The 20883-nt window shown below is 31.9% G+C and overlaps 1 protein-coding gene across 1 annotated transcript in view; it reads left to right on the forward strand.

Annotated features, from left to right (window-relative positions):
- LOC129951652 (cyclic nucleotide-gated cation channel subunit A) overlaps window positions 1–20883 on the forward strand; it is a 261226-nt gene that overhangs the window by 234536 nt on the left and 5807 nt on the right. The window contains exons 4-5 of the mRNA XM_056063900.1: window positions 11036–11272; window positions 14989–15151. Of these exons, the coding sequence (XP_055919875.1) occupies window positions 11036–11272; window positions 14989–15151 (400 nt within the window). The remainder of the gene's footprint in view (window positions 1–11035; window positions 11273–14988; window positions 15152–20883) is intronic.

Consider the following 20883-nt stretch of genomic DNA (forward strand, 5'->3'; position numbering starts at 1 on the left):
ACTTCCCATAGGAAGTTATTGTAATGGGTCCGATTTGTCAAATTAAAAATTTTGACATTTCTCGACGTTTCAAGGTCCATAGAGTCGAAATAAAAGATTTTTAGAAAGATGTCTGTGCGTGCGTGTGTACGTACGTTTGTACGCCCGTACGTCCGTACGTCGTCGAATTGTCAGTTTTTTTTACAAAAAATAAAACTCTAAAAAAAAACAATACTAAAACTTGGTAAAAACTTACTTTCGACTCAAATAGCTTTTCAAAAATTAAAAATATTGGATTCAAACTTATTTCATTTCACAGAAAATATTGTTTTCAATATTCAGTAATTTGTATATAAAAATCCAGCAGTCCGTTTTTTTATAAAAAATAAAATCAAAAATAGAACGCAAATTTGGTAAAAATTGATACGAGTACATATAGACAAACTTATAAGCAAGACAAACCGACAGACGGGATGGGAAGTTATCAGTGTGGGTCGCATCCCAGCCTCTTTTTTCTTATGGCCTAAATTTAACCACATGGACCAATACGATATGTGGTTCAAGCAGCCCTACGTGCCACACAGCAAACGATACGATCTATACACAACATCTCCCCGCCCTTTTTGAAAAATCTTACAACTCTCAACCACTCCTGTGTGCGTGTAATGTTGTCAGAGATGGTAGGGACCTACAGTTTATATGTCGAATCCTAACGGCTAATTTGAGAAAGCACTTTTCATGACAAGAATTACTCTTGGAGGATTTGTCAATTCCTCGCAAGATTCAGTACCCGTAAAAAAGTTAGATGGTACAGGCAGGGATTGAACGTAAGACCTCTTGCATGACAATCCAACGCACTTTTTTTAAATTCATTTGAATTCATTAATTCTTAAATTTAGACAAAAATTAATAAACCTAGCTTAATTAACCACAACTTACAACTAACTTACTGGTCCAATACGGTAACTCTAATTAAAATATAAAACTTAATACTATAGCCTTTCGGCCCTAAGATCTATTTTACTGTAAAAGTCCAACTCACTAACCATCACGCTACGGGTACCAGCTATATTATAAATGGGAAATCAGTTTCTTTAGTTGTTTGTTGTTTTTTTTGCTTGTTTGTCTGTTCTTCACGTCGCAACGGAGCAATATTATGACACGATTTTTTGTTTCAAGGTAATTACAAGGCTGCAGAGTATCTTTAAGTAGTTTTAACGGCGTTAATATATCTCGTTTACAACTTATTCCAGGAGATCCGCCTGATACATTTATTGTTAGATATTCAATTTTTTCTTTTTGTTTAAGAACATTAATTAGTACAATATCATTAGGTGCTGCCTGCTTTTGGACTATCATAATTGCCTACCATAAGGGTTTTCATGACGCCATTAACATACGAAACTATGCTGAAACACTTTTGAAAATAGGATATGGCCGGTTAAAAACCAATGCCCATGGACTATGTGACACTAATTTCGTACAAAGCAATTCTGAACTTATTGCAAGTCCAAGTGTTTAGCTTGATACATGAATCGATGTTAAACATCGATTTTAGCACCAAGAAATGATGCTGTTTTCAAAATATATTCAAACATATTGAATGAAGTTTCAGGAGATTTGAGCGAGTATTTGTCAACGGACACAGAGGCACGTCATACCCAGTAGACTTTCTTAACTAACGTGTGCCCTCCATTGTGCCCTTCCATAAGCTGCAGTTTATATTAGGTGCACTGCACATGTAATGCTTATGTGAAATGTAGATGCACTCAATTATACAATGGTTCAAGACTTCGTGTCACAAAATTTGTGGAAATAATTATTAGTGCTTATATCTTAGGTGGCGGCGTTTAAAAATTGTATTATTCCGCGAATAACAATAACCCCTGAAGAACTAAAGTTCTAATTTAAAAGGAATTAATCGCCCATTAAAGTTTGTTTCGCTTTGAAAATTGATAAGAAGCAAGGGAAAACACTAAAAGCAACGTGAGTCAACCTAGAAAAGCCGTGCGTTATCACTTTAACAATAGACAGCAGCGTTACTTTTGTCTACCCTTTGTTGCTTTCGATTGTGATAAGCTTATCAACTAACTCTTGTTTCCTTGCTCTCGGAATGTCTCTATGTGATATTTTGATTTTTTTTATAATGAATATCATAAATCGCTGATCATTTTGAGGCGTATCTTTCTTTTTTCAATAAGAACTTCTGATTTCCAATATTAGGCTTGTTTTAAAGTTATTGATATTAATTTTGTACGTATCAGAATTTTGAGGCAAACATATGCAACTTGATCAAAGTTATTCATTTTAAAGAACTTGACATTTGATCTAATATTTAATATGTATAAAAAGCCAAAATAAAATTGTTCTTTTAATTCAAAGTATTCAATCTGGTGGGTAAGACTCATGAGCCAATAGAATTCTTACTCAAAACCCTATTTTTTCTGGTTCGGGCAACACTTTTATTTTTCTATTTCTCTAACATCTTCAAACCTAAGTTTTATCCTTGAATCGTATATCACGACCAAGTAACACAATTTCTATACACGTACAAAAATTTAAAAAAAAATAATTCCCAACTTCAAACTTCCCCTGTTGTTCATACGAAGTATGTGAGTACTTTTAAACGAAGGAAAGAAAAATTCGTGATAAAAATAAAATTGGCAAATAAATTAATTTATTTCATATCCGATTGCAATTCAATATTATTTTTTTCTCCAGAATTCAATAAAGGTAAACATGGAGTTTGTATGTTTCTATATTTATTAATCAGACGTAAAATTGAAAAATAAAAATTAAAAGAAAAACAAAAACGTGAGTGTAATAATCATGTTATTTGAGACCTCGAAAAAATTTGACAAGTTTATCGTAAAACATTTGTATTTTATTTATGTACTTTTATATTGTTGTTGTTAATCAACATCAAATTATTCTTGTATTCTCATTAAATTAAAATTCTTATGCGTAAAGCGTTGATTTTACTTGCTGCACATTACACACAGTTTGTTTTTTAATCAATAAATGAACATATGTACAAAATTAAGATTGATGAATTAAACACACATTTTTGATTGGTTATTTATCAATAAACAATAATTTAGTCGTTTTTATCAAGGTACACTCTTTTCCAAATGTAAACAAATTAAAATTATTTAAAAGTTGCGGTGGTCATGTTAAAAATTAAAACTTTTTTTTAGAATTTAATGTGATATGAATTTATAAATTTAAGAACAGAAAAAGATAATAAAGAGTTTTAAGGCCTAAAGTGGAGATCAAAATAAAACATCGTGGATAACTTGGATCGAAGAAAATGGTGCAGTCAATTGATATTGCTGCAATCGCTGGCATTGACTCGGTGAGAATTTTATTTTTAATTTTACCTAAAACGAAATAATTTATGAACTTCTTAACATTTTAAAACTGTATCAATAAATAAAACATATATTCAATTTTGTTGTATTTCTCATTCATATTTCAGCTTTATAGGTCAATTCTTTATGTCTTTAATTTTGTGATTGCCCAAAATGATAATTAATTGTAATATTTTGTTGTTAAAGAACTTAAATTTATGGCAATTATAATACAATCGTTAAAAAAAGGTTTTATTTTATTGGTAGATGGGAAAAGTATTTTATTATTACAAAAGGAAAATGTCCATTAAAAATAAAACCACTGTGAAATATTTAATTTCTTGGATTTATAAATAAAGATGAAATGAATAACCGATAGTATCCTTTGTAGAGAGAAATTAAGGCTAAAAATATGATTATGGTTTGAAAATTGTTGGTGTTTAAAAAAAATGATTTGTTGTCAAACTTAACATTACAAGGAGTAAAGATAAATTAACACCGTACATAATAAACTTTAATTGAAATATGGGTTTTCTTTTGACCTGATGGAACGAAATAGAATAAGTGGCGATACTACAATTCAATTATGAAATTTCATAACTCATCCAAAAGGACCACATTTGAACTGTTTTATTTGCCATAAGTTTTGAAATATAGATGGTCAATAAAAGAAATAATAAAAACGATATTGCATGATAGAGAATAGGTAATAGCGTAACATTTATCACTTTACCTGCATTCGAAAATTCAGATTTTCTCTAAAACGATCCGGAAGGCAAATTATGGCGTTAGGCCTTTTCGCCCAAAACCATATCGCCCAAACTAAAAATGTCGTAGTGCTCAATACAATTTAATAAACATTTTGTTGCTGTATGATTTGTACAATATTACCGAACCCTTGGGCGTTCAATGTATTTGTACTTCCTAAAACTTTGTTGCCAAAAGTATCACTTTTAACTGAGTACTGGAGCAACTACATAATATTATAAATCGGAAATTCGGCCCTATTCCAAAAACTTAGCACAAATTCATTAAATTTTGAAGAATGAACGATCCAAAGGGAGGGGGGTCATATTAGCCATAAAGTTGCAATTTAACGACATTCATCAAAAAATGGTTATTTAAATAAAATTTCTTTCTAAGAAAAAAAAACAAATATTCAGGTTTTTAAGAGAAAAACCTTAAATAAGAGATCGAATTTTAGATTAAGTTGCCTTTAAATTCCTGAAACTAGCCTTTAACTCCATCTTATTTTTGCACATGAAAAGTCGACATTAAAGTGACTTTGACTCACGACATATGGAGACTATTTTGCAAGTATTGCATTTGTAAAAAAATTCGAATCAAACATGACATTTCGATGGTATAAAAGGCGAATAAAGTGGGTCCCCCGATACCGGTCATCCGTCTGTCTGTCTGTCCTGTCCCCTAAAGCCTAAACCCATTGTGCCGATTGAAATTAAGGTTTTCAGCAGATTGTGCTTAACCTATTACTGCATGATTTTTTTCTTCATGAAAAAATATATGTGATAGTAATTTATAATTTAAAAATAACCACGTGTTTCAGGAATTTAGATTTTTTTGAAAAAAAGTGTACAGTTTTGCGATTTCCGGTTTGGATCATATATGGCACATTGAGCAGAAAAGTAACAAAAAAAAGTAACAAAGAAAAAAATATTTAGTATGGAATATCGTGAAACAGTTTATTTTCTCATTCAACCAAAAATCTTAGATGGCAGTCTGGAACCTTACACCCCTGTCTTGTGGTCAAAAGAAGAAGGTGATCTAATCGAACGTCCTGCGATGGTATTATGGCAACAGGTACTTCATTCTCTATGACATAAGAGCGTCGACCACGTTTGTTAGTTGTGCTTAGTTTGCTGGCATGACATAGATCTTCGGCTGCAGCGCACTTGAAATCTGTTAGTGGCAGCCACGCCTCAGAACCATCAAGCGTTCGTCTGTACAATAGCCACACATTCACGGCTGTCATGTCGATCATGTGGAAGAATATTCTGTGGTAAATTTTGTTTGAAGAAGAGCAAAATATCAACTCCACCCATATACCGATTATACGTCATTGACTGCCTTTGGACATGATACAGTTTGGTAGCTCTTTTCTTTTTTGTTAAAGCATGGGACCTCAGAAGATGAAGATGATGACATATCGAAGCAAGGTTCACAATTCTGTTGTCAAACCATGTTACCACTGAAATATCCAGGTTATCAACTGTCACCAGTTTTTCCACAGTTGCACCCCTTCCTTTTTTTCAATTCCTTTTCGGTAGGAACTTTAAAGCCCGGAATCCGATTGGTTTTTATGGTTCCTAGCGGTAAAATCGCTTTCTTTGCCAGATAAGTCAACAGCGGTAAGGACGTGTACCAGTTGTCAAAGAATAATTTGTAGTTGAATCCGTGGGGTTCTCGGCAGTCACTAAATGTACTAATTTTTGTCAAATCGGTGTACAACTTTACAAGTCCTTGGGCTCAAGTATAAAGTTCAAATTCGTAGCTGAACACAGAGCTACCACTCAAAACAAAAATTTGATATCCTCATTTGTGCGGTTTGTTTGGGTTGTATTGCCGCATAGATGATCTGCTTTCGGTTGGTATAATTTGTTCATCTACCGCCATATATTTTTCTCTAAGAACAGTAAGGAGTCTCTGCTTTGATTGATCCAAGAATGGTCTTATTTTATGATCATGTCCTGGTTGTCCTTTGGGTATTTGCGTCGAGTTGGGTTTGAAATGTACGAACCTTTTTATTTGTTTGAACCGGTTACATGCCATTACATAGGTAAACTTTGCGTAACCTAGACTTTTATTCCAATAGATCCAAGTTGATGGTAACTGTACGATGGACAAACTGTTCAAGTTTCATTGCTATTATGTGGGCACGTTTTCGGGACGTTTTTCGTAGGAGTATCTGATTGTTTCTTGATCTATATATTTGAACATTTCGTCTTTAAATAGGTACTTGTAGAATTGTATTGGCGTATCGTATCACCTATAATGCGGTTTTGTTATCACCTTTTTCCAAAAACCCATCATGCCTCTGGGCGTTCAAAAATGGCGTTTATCAATGAAATTTACAGCGTTTATATTACTAATTTCACACTGTGCACAAAACAACTGAATTTGTTGAAAACTAGAAAATATCGATAAAAATACTGTTGGGCTTATGTATGAGCCACTATGCAGTAAAGGGTTAAGGTTTTTTTTTTTAATTTTTGTAACATTAAAAATAACAGCATTCCCAATAAAAAAAATTTCAAACTAGAAAGTTATATTTTTTCTTCAAAAATGAACCGACAAATTTTTTTAAAACTTTCTCTTATTTTTTTTTCTTGATTCGGTTTCTTTCTACAAGAAAAACATATTTTTGTAATGCTTCAGAAGGGTACCCCTCATACAACCATAAAACCGTTATTTTATTATGAAGTTTTCTCAAGAACTGATCGACCAATTTCAATAATCGATGATCAAATTGATGATAACACAAAATGTCATTATTTTTTTTTTGATTTTTGAGAAATAATAATTTTTTAGAAAACTTGATATTTCAGAAAAGGGTGAATATTTTGTATCTAAATTTAAATGTAAAATGTGTATTTATAAGCACTAAATAGCTGCATACCAAAAATATTTTAAGGACAAAATTAAAAAATTGTATATAGACAAATTAAAACTGAGAAACCTACTCTAATGATTTTCGAAAATAAAATTAAGTTTATCTAGGTTTTTTGAGAAATAAAATGGCATTTAAATTTTTGTGAAAAACTTATTTTGCAGGCAATTTTTTAATTCTTAAAATATAGGAAATATTTTTAAACAGACTTTTTTGACGAAATAAGCAAGATCTAGTGACTCAGTCGTCCATTATATTTCTTTCAAAATTGATTTTCTGTTCAATAAAACTTTTAAGATCTTAAAAATTAAAAAAAATGTACTTTTTGAAGTGAATTTGCTTTATACGTTCTGGAACTGAGATTTAAACAAGAATTTCAAGACTATTAATGTCCCAAAAACAGCCAAAGTGACACTTTTTTTTAATTTTTAATTGAATATTACAATGCACGTGTACGTGTAAAAAAAAAGTGTAAAAAAAAACGTGTGACTGCCACACAAAAGTTTCTTTCCAACTTATTTGTTTACTTTAATTTAATTTTATTTTATATTCAGAGAAATTATGTACTTAAATTCACCTATTTCCCTAGATTCAAGAACCAAACATTTTCCTCTCTACATTTTTAAAGCTCCAATCTAGGAGAAAGCAGACTGATAGCGATAGTAATGATACACACCCAAAAATTGAGTCCAAAAAAACAACGTCAAAAAAAGCCATACAAAATTCTTTCTCATGTTTTGGATTTCTGAATTTTTGTAGCATTTTATGCATTAATACAAATAGCAATAAAAAAGAATATACTTTTTTTGGAAAAATGCTAAGTTTCAAAAAAATTTTTTAGATTTCTGCGTAAAGGCAAAACAATAACCTTATAAACTATTGTGTTTTGCTATTAAATATGGCATATTTAGAAAACTGTTGGAATCTTGGAATGTTTCCTTATATGTAGTGAGTTGACCAGATTAAATAGTTAGACTGGCTATACCTTACCTGACAACAGCGTTCTAAAATAAATAAATAACACAAGTTGTCACTTTAGCTTTGAAATGTGTACATTTATGTTATTTAAATTTTGTTAGTCTCCTTAACAAAACATTGAAGAACATTTTTGAGCGATGAATAAAAACTCGTCTAAATGTAAAAATGTTCGACAGCTGAAAGTTTTGAAAGACACTTCCAAAAGCTATGGAAAATAAAAAAAAAACGGTCTTACAAATATTTTCTGGAAATCATTTTACCTATTATTTGAATACAAAAATTCTGTCATAGCCATTAATTTTTTAGAAAAAAAATTCAAGCTTAAAACTTGGAATTCAAACTTAACCTAGCTTACTTTACAACAAATATTTGTACACAACTTTTGTCTCAACCGAATAACAGAACTGTCCGAGCCTTCAAATGGAGAACAAGTTTTAATGTTTAAACAAGAATTTGAAGAATTTTTGAACACTTGTAAATTTATAAATTGATTTTTGGTTAAAACTAAAATATATTCAAATTTAGTTCCCTATTTTATGTCAACTTTTCTTTGAACACCATAGATCCCAAACTCATTACTCCTATTTGAATAATTTTCCTTTCGAAACTTTAGAGATATGTACAGATAGAGCTGCTCAAATTTATAATTTAAATAAATGGAAAAACAAACGTGGGGTTACCACTACCAAAATTTATTTAATTAAATTCGTTTTGTAACCTACATTTCTCCAACACACAGAAAGGAAAAGCTCCTTTATAATGATAATATAAATCACAACCATCATGATTGCTTAGATTTTCTAGGATACCCTCTATTTATCATTCATATTTATTTGAATACAAATTTACCAAATTAAATGTCTGATTTTAATCATTTCGTATCCAAGACAGGAAAAGGGAAAAGGGAAAAAAAGATTTTTAAATGACAAGAAAAGTCGCGCCGTGACCACAGGCAACTTGGTGCGAGAAATTTTTGTCATAATCCTTGGCCTTCTTTATTCTCCTGTGATCATCCTAGAAAAGTTGTGATAGCGACTTTGATACACGCCAAACTTAATCCTTCCTGTCGTCAAAAAAAATAATGTAGAGAATTTCCGATGGGTCCTTTATTCTCTTTCTATACAGCGACGAGAAAGAAAAGCTGCATTAGCCGCACTATGATTGTTCATGCATCCGATATGCAAATTATCTTTATTCAAAAAGGACTTCCTTTCTAAAAAGGAAAGTTTTTTGTTTTTTTTTTTTGTATTTTTAACTCTTTTGAATTTAATGTTGAGACGTAGATTAAAGTGCATCCTTAAATCCTGTTCCTGTTCGCTATTACCAGCCAGCCAGCGCCACTAACAACAACAAAAAAAGTTAAGGGAAGATAAAACTACCCTGACATTGATAAATCACATTAAAAGCCGGATTTTTCGCAATTAATTAAGGGTATCATGTGAGAGGGTGTGAGGAGATGTGTGTTCATATAAATTCGGACACATTAACAGGCTAAGAGATAATTATGCAGATGACCGTGCATCGTCCATGTAGAAGGATGTAAAATGAATTTTCTATTGTAATTTTTGTTTTTCAAACCAAATTGGCTCGTCCGTAAGCTCCTTTACTAACGTACAATTAAGATCGTATTTAGATACACATTAGGGTGAAATGTCAAGCCTTTTAAAAAGTTGCATTCTTAAGTATATAAACAAAACTAGTAGAAATGTCATTTACTTACTTTTTGAGGCTATATAAATTTTAGCAATTGAATAAGCTTTGTTTCGACAAGAAATCGAAATTGGAACATATCGGAAACGTATTACCTTTTTGGATTCACATTATGGTTTATTACAAGGTATAATAAACTCTCTGACGTTGCACCCTAGTGTGCATAGGTAGATGCATGCATTTGATACTCAATAAATGTGGACAAGGAATGAAAATGACGTTGAAAGGATAACAATGACAATGAGGTTGTTGTTTTAGTTCCACCCTCTGTTTCTGGCATATGAGACGAATTACCATCGTATCCTATCGTCGTCGTCATCATCGTCAGCAAACACCCACCGTTTCGTGATGGAGCACCGTGATAGTGGGTTGTAGTCGTCCTCATCGAGAGCATCAAAAAAAGACACCATAGAGCATGGAGCAGAGCATTGTCTTGCACTTGACGGTGATGGTGACTGCGACTGATTGATTGCGCGGGCAGGACTCTTGGATTAATGGATTCGTTTTGAAATTACTTTTGCTTTTCTCCGCTTCATTGTTCAACGTTTCACTACGACCATGTTCATCGCGTTTACCGTTTGGTTTTGAACATAAGTCCTTGCACACGCACCGCACAAATTAAGTGGACATCACAAGGAGTGAATCCCCTTTGAGACCATAGCATCTTAAGGTCGCACAAACACCCAAGTATGTACATCTAAGTGTTCAATACAAAAAAAATTAAAACAACTAAATTACTGAACAGGGTGTTTCAGTCGAAGAAAAATTGTTAAAGTAAATTTGTTGTCCTTTAAATGTGTGCTGTTATGACTTCATCAAGCTTTAAATACGACAGAGGTTGCTTGTTTTTAAACATCAAAAGATTTTGATTCATGTCACGGTTTCTGTTAAATAAATTAAATAAATAATTTGTTTTTAATTTGGCAGTTCATGTTTCACCTAAAACCATCATCATTACGCCTTGGCATTGTCACCAACCAAAAAAACACCCTGTTTGATTTCTTTTAAAACTCATTAATGGTCTGTTGCCATGTTGTGTCCTTGAAAATACAATTAATTGTAAAGCCGATGGACTGCTGCGTGTTCCAAGAACAATTTAACTTTTTTTTTTTGTTTAATTTGTTGTTTGTTGCCATTTTAATTAAATTGAAAGGTATGAAGAAAAAGAAAAACATTATGGTTGAAGAGTGAATAATTGTTAGTTGAATGTAGTAAGCCCGCACTCTTAATTGCGGCAATGCGAAAAATTAAGTTCAAGGAATTTTAATGAGGAACCAATTTAAATAAAGTGACAAACAAATAAAGAAAGAAATGTTTGACTTTAATGCAACTTAAATTTATTACAATAGAACAATTTTTTTAATATTTTTCATTTTTGTTATATTTTCAGGACCAAACAAAAGAAACAAAACCATCAGCCCTGCGTAGAACTCTTAACGCATTGCGACACAGGATAACGAAACGAAGCCGGACGAAACCGCCCGATTGGTTTTTGGATAAATTTTCAACAGCCAATAATGCCGAGAAAATTGGCAAATCCTCCATAGCTGATGTACCCGAAATAACTGGCAATAGTTGGTTATGCAATCGATTGTCGGTGGATCCGTCACTGCCGTCACATTATAGAGTAAGTAAAACTAAGTAGGAGTCACTTTATAATTTTATTTATGCTAAAAACTAGATACGTAATTTAAAAAAATATAATTGAATAGAAAGATGCTATCCTCGTTTTTGAAAGTTATGATTTTTATTAGTTTTCAGCTAAATTTGAAAAGATTAATAAAATGTAAAAGCCATTTTAAAAAGTCCCAAACAATATTGTATGTAATTATTTTCATTGTAAACGATCGAAGCTTCATCTTATTTTTAACTTTTTTTGTATTTTAAGGTTTTGACATTTACAAAATTATGTTTGCGCGTTTTACTTTCAATATTTGTTGTTCAAAATTTCTAAACCTAATTAAGTCTTAACATCTCCCTTGCTTACCACTATCGGTGGCTGCAGGGTTTTTGCTAATGCAGCACTTCGACCGAAAATAACAGAAGTGGTGAAAAATGGACTTAGGAAGTAATTCTTATAGAAGAGCAGTGTTAATGGAGACCCTCGGTGGTCTTGCCGATCCTTGTATCCATCGAAAACTTACTTACTAACTTAAGATGGCGCTACAGTTGTGTTAGAACTAAGGCCTCAACCAACAAACCTCTGCATCTAGCTCGGTCCCTAGCTAGATGTCTCCAATTTTGCGCAGGTATTGTTTTCTGCGTTCGCAGCGGAGCCTTGGTAGACGAAGTCCTTGACTGCCTTAAAGTTACTCCTGTTGATGGTATTTTGACCAAGACATCGGTATTGTAGATCCTTTCTTGACGACACCATATACTTTGTTTTGCCTTCGTTAACCGTTAAACCCATTTTTGCCGCCTCTGCATCAATACTCACAAAAGCCCCATTGACATCACGCTGAGTTCTTCCGATTATGTCAATGTCATCAGCAAATCCTAGTAATTGGGTTCACTTTTGAAGATAGTGCCTCTAGTTTTGACGTGTGAGCTCTGCACTATTCTTTCAATCACGATGTTAAAAAAATCGCATGACAGCGTATCACCTTGTCTAAAACCTTTTTTGACATCGAAAGGTTCTGGTAAGTTGGATCGAACCTTTATGGAGTAGCGTGAATTCTCCATGGTCGTCCTGCACAAATGGACGAGTTTGGCAGTAATGCCTTAACTAGACAATGCTCTATACAGATCGTTTTTGTAGATGCTGTGATATACCGCCTTGAAATCGATGAAAAGATGTGAATTGTCGATTTGGTGTTCTTGGGTTTTTCCAGGATCTGCCGTAATGTGAATATTTGATCGACTATGGACTTTCCTAGTCTAAAACCACACTGATAAATACCTATCAGGTTGCTGACGATGGACTTAGACGTTCACATATTACGGTAGAGAAGATTTTGAAGCGGTGTTTAATAGACTGATTCCTCTATAGCTGGTGCGGTTTAGAGGGTCTCCTTTTATCATCGAAAACTACAAAGCTTAACTTTGAAACTAGAATTGACTAAAAATGTAGGAGGAGACGTTAAATAAACTTTTACGATGTTTATATTGAAAATTTGTAGATATGTATCAATTCTAAAAAATTGGGTATACGTATAGAGTGAAGAAAGTGTAAAACTATTTGTATTAAAGGCGATTTAACTGCTTTCAATTTACGGAATAATTATAAACGCTTTTACCTTAAGAAATCATTTAAACATTTTTATTTAATTACCATAAATTGAACAAAGTGGTTCTTAAAAGTGTTTTAATCGAGTTGGGTTCGAAATCCCGAATCATAAAATCCTGTTTCACGAATTCCCACTTCCCGACATCCTGATGTTTCAATACTGACTCAATAGCTTTGAATGGATTTTCCTTCTTGTGGGATTTATTATAAGCTCAAAGATAGTTATGTCTATTTTGTACAATTTGGAGAAACGAGCTATGACATTGATAAGTATTTGCGAGGAGGTATTTAGTTAAGTTCTAATGTATACATTTTTTAAAGATTATGTCTGAGGCCAACATTATAAGTTTAATTAGTGTTTAATGATGATCAGTAGCGGATGGTGTGAGCAGTACCATAAGTCCTTGAAAATGGATTATGATTTCTTTAGCTATGCTAACACCAATCGATGAGAATCAACGAGAACGAATTTTTCTACTATTAGAAGACCGCTGTGTTTCTTTTAGTATTTAACGGGCTCTGATTGGCTTAATGCTCAATAGTAGAATACAAACAAATGTATTCCAAAAATGATTCCGTTTTTTAGAAGTCGCTTGAGGTTAATCTTTATAATTAGATAGAAGCTTTCAATTTCGATTTAGTGTGTCACGTTTTAGGTTGTATTTTGTTATATTTTTGTCCTCCATTACTAAATAACTCATTTAAACTGGACAGAAGCTATATTAGGGTTTGGCCATTATTCTGTAGAAAAGTGCCTCAAGGCAGGTAATATGCCACCATGTATCTATGAGACATTAAAAATGATAGGTTTTGACTTAAAATTCGTTTATTTTTTCCATGATTAGCAGAAATTAACACGTAAATTTGATGACTAAAATGTAAAAGAACGGCTTTAGACATCAGAATACCCCCTTAATTAATAGCTACAGCAAAGTTCTTTCACGTCAGTTTTGAATATGGGGAATATGGAAAAAAATAAGGCAAAAAAGTTAACACAAATTTAGTTAAAAGAAATCTTAACTTCGGTTCAACAACCTCTTGTTAAGGGCTCAGAATTTTCTTTCCCAGAACTTTGTAGATATTAACAACTCAACCAGCTATTTTAACTAGTTAAATACTAAATCCCTTCTATTAAGAACTGAACCTTGACTCGCCATAAAAGTGACAGTTTGTGAAAAATGGAACAAAACAAATAAACCTTAACAGGAAAACGGACATATTATATTGGAATGTCAGAAATTCATAAGTCATGGATTTGATGACGTACTTAAAACTACTGCTATTTATTTATTAACTTACAAAAATTGGTTTAAAATGTTCGTCTAAAAATCTTTTAAAATTTTAGTTTTTGTTTTCTTTAAATTCCCAATTTTGGTTTACATTTTAAGTTGTGTAAAAATATTGAAATTTAAATACACTTACACGGAAAAATTTATAACTTGTATTTTTAGAAAGCCGAATTTTAGTTCTCTTGCCAAACCCATGTCATTTTCAAGTACTAAAATTTTACATTCTATTTTCAAACCGCAGTGTGTGTTTTAAAAAATAGTAACAACTATTTTTAGTATTTTAGTATTTTGCGTTATTGCAAAACCTTACCACACCACAAACTATACTCTCTTGTAGTTATTTCTTTTTTTTGGAATGAAATAAATAATAAAACAACATTCGGTTCAAGCTCTGGATGGTTTCTTTAATTAAATATTTTCGGTGTTTCTTAAATGCTATTATATTTTATTATGAAGTCATTTTCTTATGTCCTTTTTTATGCTTAACCTAGCTATTTATATAGAGCGTATCTTATTTAAATGTAGGTTTATCACCTAATGAAGGCATTTAAAAGCAAGAAATAAAGTTTCTGTGTCATATACATAATCACTTTGGTATGTCTTCCTTTATGACTTTGGTTATGTTCAAGTGATGTGAATATTAGTCTCAGTCTACTAAGTGCTTCCGTTTAAATGTCCTTCTCTTAATGTTTTATATCTTAACATGTTTTTAGGAAATAATTTTTAATGAGTCCATTTAAATTGTAGGTAGCATCTAAAGACATAAATGTACAACCTTTTTTTTAGAATAAAAATATTAAAATATTTGTTTTGTTTTCTTTATTTCAGTGGCTGTTTATTGTTTCCGTAGCTGTGTTATATAATATAATTTTTGTAATGGGACGAGCTGTATTCTGGGAGATAAATCGCAGCGCCTCGCCAGTATGGTACATTCTCGATTACCTATGTGATTTAATTTATCTACTAGATACATTAGTACATATGCACGAAGGTAAGTGATAAAATAAACAAACTATATTTTTAAAATAAAAACCTGAAATCAAAAAAACAATGGTTGGAGGTGGGTAAAAGTGGATATTTTTCGACTTTGCTTTGAAATCTTTAATGTAATATTTTCTAGCAGCGCTTTTATATAAATTAAAATAATAAACTAGATAAGCATTGAATCATTAACAAAGAATGCAAAAAAGACAAACTTTTCAATACTAAAAGAAATAAAGTTAAACGCAAATGATTGTCAGATCAGTCAATACTTTGACATTTACTGACAATCAGCCAATATTAGCCACCAAATACCTTTTTTTTAAATTGTTATCTGACAATTTCACTGTCATTTGCAAATATAGCTGATTCGGTTTTGCGACTGTCCATAATATTTTGCATATGTTATACTTGGCCAGTTTATATCTCTAAGATCTCAGAGATTTCGTATTATCAAAAATAAAAATATCATTTCTAATACAAACTTTGCCCTTTTACTGTCCGAAATCTGAGACAGAATTTTTATGATTCAATTTCTCAAGAATTCTTCATCGCACAATTCCAAGAGAATACAAACATATGCAAATTCAACTGCTAGATGGGAATAAATAGTGAATTGTGTTTATATTTTATTTCCCTTCTGTGTCAATCTGTCCGAAGAAGAAATTATCTTAAACAACGAAATCTGTCAATTTCAATCAACCGAGGTTATGACATTTGAAAATATTTCAACTGACAGATGTGAGGTTTGTTCTTTTTTCTAACTATTAATAACATTGTTAAATATCAAAATTGTTACTATTTGCATAAATATAACGTCATTACATCGCTCCTGAATTTATTATTATCAAAGTGTTAAAATAATTATTTATTAACTAGCAAACCCTGCGAACTTCGTTTCGACACCAGATGGCTTCGTTTTTTGTAACATTTCGTTTGTGGACTTAAAAATTAAGAAAAATTATTTTTTTGTTCTATATTTGAAAAGGAAACATTTTATTTCATTTTACAATAATAATGAATTCATTTTGATTACTAAAATGAAGTGTTTTTTAGTTGAGCTTCTCTAAGTAAAATATAAAAGTGAATCCAAAGTAAATACTGAATCGAAGCGTTATACTTGTCCTCAAATTATCCGTTTCATTGAAGTGCTCTTTGGTAAACCACATTTTTGTTTTTTGGTCTGACGTAAACACAAACAAAGCGGATGGTTTCCCAACTCGTGAACACGCAACGTATAGGTTCCCATGTGTAAAACAATGATTTTCTTGATTTATCCCGCAAACACTAAGCGATTGATCTTGCGACTTGTTAATTGTCATTGCGAACGCAAGGCGAACCGGAAATTGCAATCGCTTGAAATCAAACGGAATATCAGTCGGAATCATTGGTATTCAAGGAATACATACCGTTAATAATAGTTGTCTCAATCAAATTGGATAGTAATCTTTTCACCGCAAGTCGAGTACCGTTGCAATGTCGCGGTGGATTCAAATTACGCAATATCATAATAACTGAACCAACTTTGAATTGCAAGTCATGTGGTGGAAATCCGGGTTACTCCAGAGAGTTCAAAAACTCCGTTGGGTAATTCACTACATCATCGGTATTCGTTATGGAATCAACGGATTTGTATGTCACCAAATCGCCAGCGATTTTTGATTGAATGGTGAAAATTCAATGCGTGTACATCATTATTCTTTGCGGCGAGAATTGCTCGTTGACTTAACCAAGCATAATTCTGATAAATCTCACTAATGTTTGGGAACAAATTTTCAATAAGAGCTAATTGAGAGTCTATAAATAGGTAAAAGTCGTTGGTAAGTATCATCCAGTTGCCGCATCAACTGTAAATTTTCCATTTCCAACAGCTAACAATTGTTTGGAAAATTGTGCAGCACTGTGATCATTTTGAAGTTGAACTCTCATATTAGTGGTTAGCGATAATGTTTTTACGTTATTCCACAAAAGTGTTGCCTTCAGCATTAAATTTATCTGTAGGCGTTCCACGGGGAATAACTGGCTACGTCTGTCTGAAATCGGCTGCCAACAATATCATCAGGCCGCCAAAGATGTTGTTACTTTGTTGAAGATCCTTCAGTGTTAAGTTAAGTGCTTAAAGTGATTTCTTATGTGCCATTGTGCAATCATCCCAAACAATGAGCTTAAATTGCATCAACAATTTTCCCATTGCACTGGATCGGGAAATATGGCATTTTGGAGTATCAATTGTGTTTGAATTCAGTGGCAGCTAAAGCGAAGAATGTGCAGTACGACCGCATCTAGAAGAGTTGCCAGAATTACAGATGATGCTTACGCCAAAGATATGTCACATCTTGATCGAATAGTGGCCAAAATCAATGAAATGACAAATGTTTTACCTGTTCCTCCTGGTGCGTCTAGGAAGAACAGACGACCAATATTACTGTCCACCGCTTACATCAATGTTTCGTATCCTTGTTTTTGCCATTCATTCAGCAACGGCACATTATTTCGAACGAATTCCTGAAATGTATGAACATTGTATTGCCGTTCTCGATGTAATTCTTCGTTCAATGCATTGTGTATTGGCACAATCATTCCTACTTCAATCAGTAGCTTGTTTGCAATAGTCAAGCATTGATCCTCAATCCAAATCATTCCTTCAATGTAGATTTTATCGGTTATTTGCATGTCGGGATTATTCGTTCAAATGCGCAAAAGATGTAAAATATCTTCACATATGTCGTCTTTGTATTTATTCCATAACTGAATTGGTTGTGAAGGGAAACATGTATTTGGTACGCATTTGATGAAACAAGTGAATCCACAAGTGTTAAATCCCAATAAGAATCCTTCTCCAGCAAACCCAATACTTGACATGCTTCTCGATATGTTTGGCATTGGTGGCCATTCACAGTTTTCAAACGCTGAAATGATTTTGGTCCTGGTACATTTACCAACAGCAGTCGCAAATAAAAACATTCATCATTTCTAGGATGAACAGTATACATGCGACCTAGCGCCTCAGTGGAAAACAACCGTGGCCAACCTGGAACTGGGGTTCCTTGTTTCCAACGTTGCAATTTCTTTGTTGAAAAAAAAGTTCCCAAAAGTAAGATTTGGTTTATATTATAGGTTCCTTTAAAAATTTTAACTTTATGAATAGCTTTCTATGGGAAGCTAAACGAAGTTAACCGCTTTTTCATTGAAATTTTTCTTGAATTTTCTCTGCTAAAAACGTCACGTAGCCCGGGACCTTTTCAACGAATGGAAATCGGTTCGTGCGTTCTGGAGTTATAGATTCAGGAAGAAAAACCCGACTTATTTTTAAATAATAGAGTAGCTATTATTAATTTTGTTTTTGCTTGTAAGAAAATAATACAAGAAAGAGGCTGGGATGTGACCCACACTGATAGCTTCCCATCCCTGCTGTCTATTTGTCTTGCTTAAAAGTTTGTAGGTTTACGTGTTGGGTTAGGAAAGTTGTCAGTTGAATTATTCTTAAAAATTTTAAAATGACCAACGATATGTTTCATGTAAAGAAATAGTTTAGTTTGAAAATCTAGTTTTGTTAAATAGACTTTTATTCGAAAACAAATGTTTACCAATTTTAGTAGCATTTCCTAAATTTTTCCAAATTGGATCAATCCGATCATCAATTTTTACCAAATTTGAGTACTGTTTTTTGTAGATTTTATTTTTTTTTATAAAAAACGGACTGTTGGATTTTTATTAAAAAAAAAACTGATGAATATCAAAAACCAATATTTTCTGTAAAATTTGTAAAAGATTATTGAGTCGTAAGAAAATTTGTACCAAGTTTTAGTATTGTTTTTTTGTTAGGTTTTTATTTTTTGAAAACAAAACTGCCAATTCGATTTTCGTCAAAATTCTATTGAGAGTTGACAACAATATTTTTAAAAGGTAGAAGTGTTTAAGCCAATACCTCAAAGGTTTTAAGAGAATTTGAGTCGAAATTTTTGTTTTCCAACTTTTGTTAAATTTCCATTTTTGGTAAAAAACCGTCAATTCAATTGAAATTAAAAGCAAGCTATATTCTCAATTTTTTGAAAAGATATTTGAATCGAAAATCAATTTTTACCAACTTTGAGTAATGTTTTTTTTTAAGATCTTATTTTTATTTAAAAAAACTGCGAATTTGATTTTTCGCAAAATTTTACCAGATGTTAAAAATTTTATTTTCCGTTGCACAAATTATTTTGGAGATAAAATCATTTTGTATTGGTAAGATTTTCGAAGTGACAAATTTTATTTTTCAGTTTTTTGATTTATAAAAAAACTGTTATCTGGATTTTTTTCAAAAAATATACTTGTTTATTATCACGTTACGATGTATGATTTAGGGTAACCAAAATGTTCACCTTTCTGCATCTTTCTGCGTTATTATCTAAATAACAAAATTTATTTGAAGTCGATATCTATTCTGGTTCTTGAGCTATGAACAACTACAAAAACGTCGCGAAGGTACAGACGTACGGACGTACGAACGTACGTACACACGCACGCAGAGACATCTTTCTAAAAATCTTTTATTTTGACTCTTCTTTTAAATTTGACAAATTGGACCCATTACAATAACCCTTATGGGAAGTAAATAATACCACAAATGTTCATTATACAATAAACCGATATTCCTTTGATTCTTCTCTTTGCTTTTAACCCTTTTGTATAAAAAAAATGTAAATATTTGCTTAATAGATACATTATTTCCTATATCAATGTTTTTAAATTTTTAAAGTTAGTACTTTGACAGAGTAACAATTTCTTAAAACAGTCGTTCCAAAATGATTCTAACACTTGAACAATGTTTTTCGACATAACAGCAGAAGTTAACTATTGTTAGAAAAAGAATACACAATAGAAATTAAAAAGCTTTGGAATTTACTTCTATCAAAATCTTTCAAAAAAATCTAGACCATATCTTTGGTCTCTTCGAGTGTTGGTAGTAAACCGCTTTTGAAATTTGATTAACTTCCACAAAGTCAAAGTCTTAATTGAAAAACTCACTCAATACTTGAATACCAACGATCTCTCTCGGGGAATAGCCATAATATTAAAAGTGTCTGTAGATATTCCATTTAGTAAAAGATTCAAATAAAAAACTGTGTCTTACTTACGTATTTTCTTAGAAATGGAAATTCTTCCAAAAAATGTAACTTAATCTTCTTGAATCTGAAACTATATATTTAATAAAAGATCGAATTAAGAGTAATACCATGAATACAGAATAAGGTTGTAGTTACATCACATTTTCACTCACATAAAATATTCTTTTCACTTTGTTTAATGCATTTTGCATATATATTTCCCTTGAATTGGTAAAGTTGAAACAAATGAAATAAATTCGAATAAAATAAAATTAAACTTAAAGTACAAAAATAAAAACGAAAAAGTAGAAGAACGAAAAAAAATAATCTTTTTTTCGCTTTTTTCTTAAAGTAAAATACAACTTTCCACCGGAAATAGAGTGTGCTCAATGTACCCCAGTGAAATATTTATTTTATATAAAAGTTTACCCTTCGTAAAAATTTTCCAAATAGTTTTTTGCACCCAATCCACCGAAAGTTGTCTGATGTTGGTTGTAAATGAACTTTTTCAAAACTATTACAATGTAGATGACGACGTCGATGAGGATGAAGATGACTAAACGAGAAGATGAAGACGATTCCGAGGATGACTATGAGGCATTTTATTGTTATTTTCTCTTACTCCCCTTAGTCACAATCTGTGCCAGGGAGA

The sequence above is a fragment of the Eupeodes corollae genome, chromosome 3 (assembly GCF_945859685.1).
Source record: "Eupeodes corollae chromosome 3, idEupCoro1.1, whole genome shotgun sequence".
Classification (NCBI taxonomy): domain Eukaryota; kingdom Metazoa; phylum Arthropoda; class Insecta; order Diptera; family Syrphidae; genus Eupeodes; species Eupeodes corollae.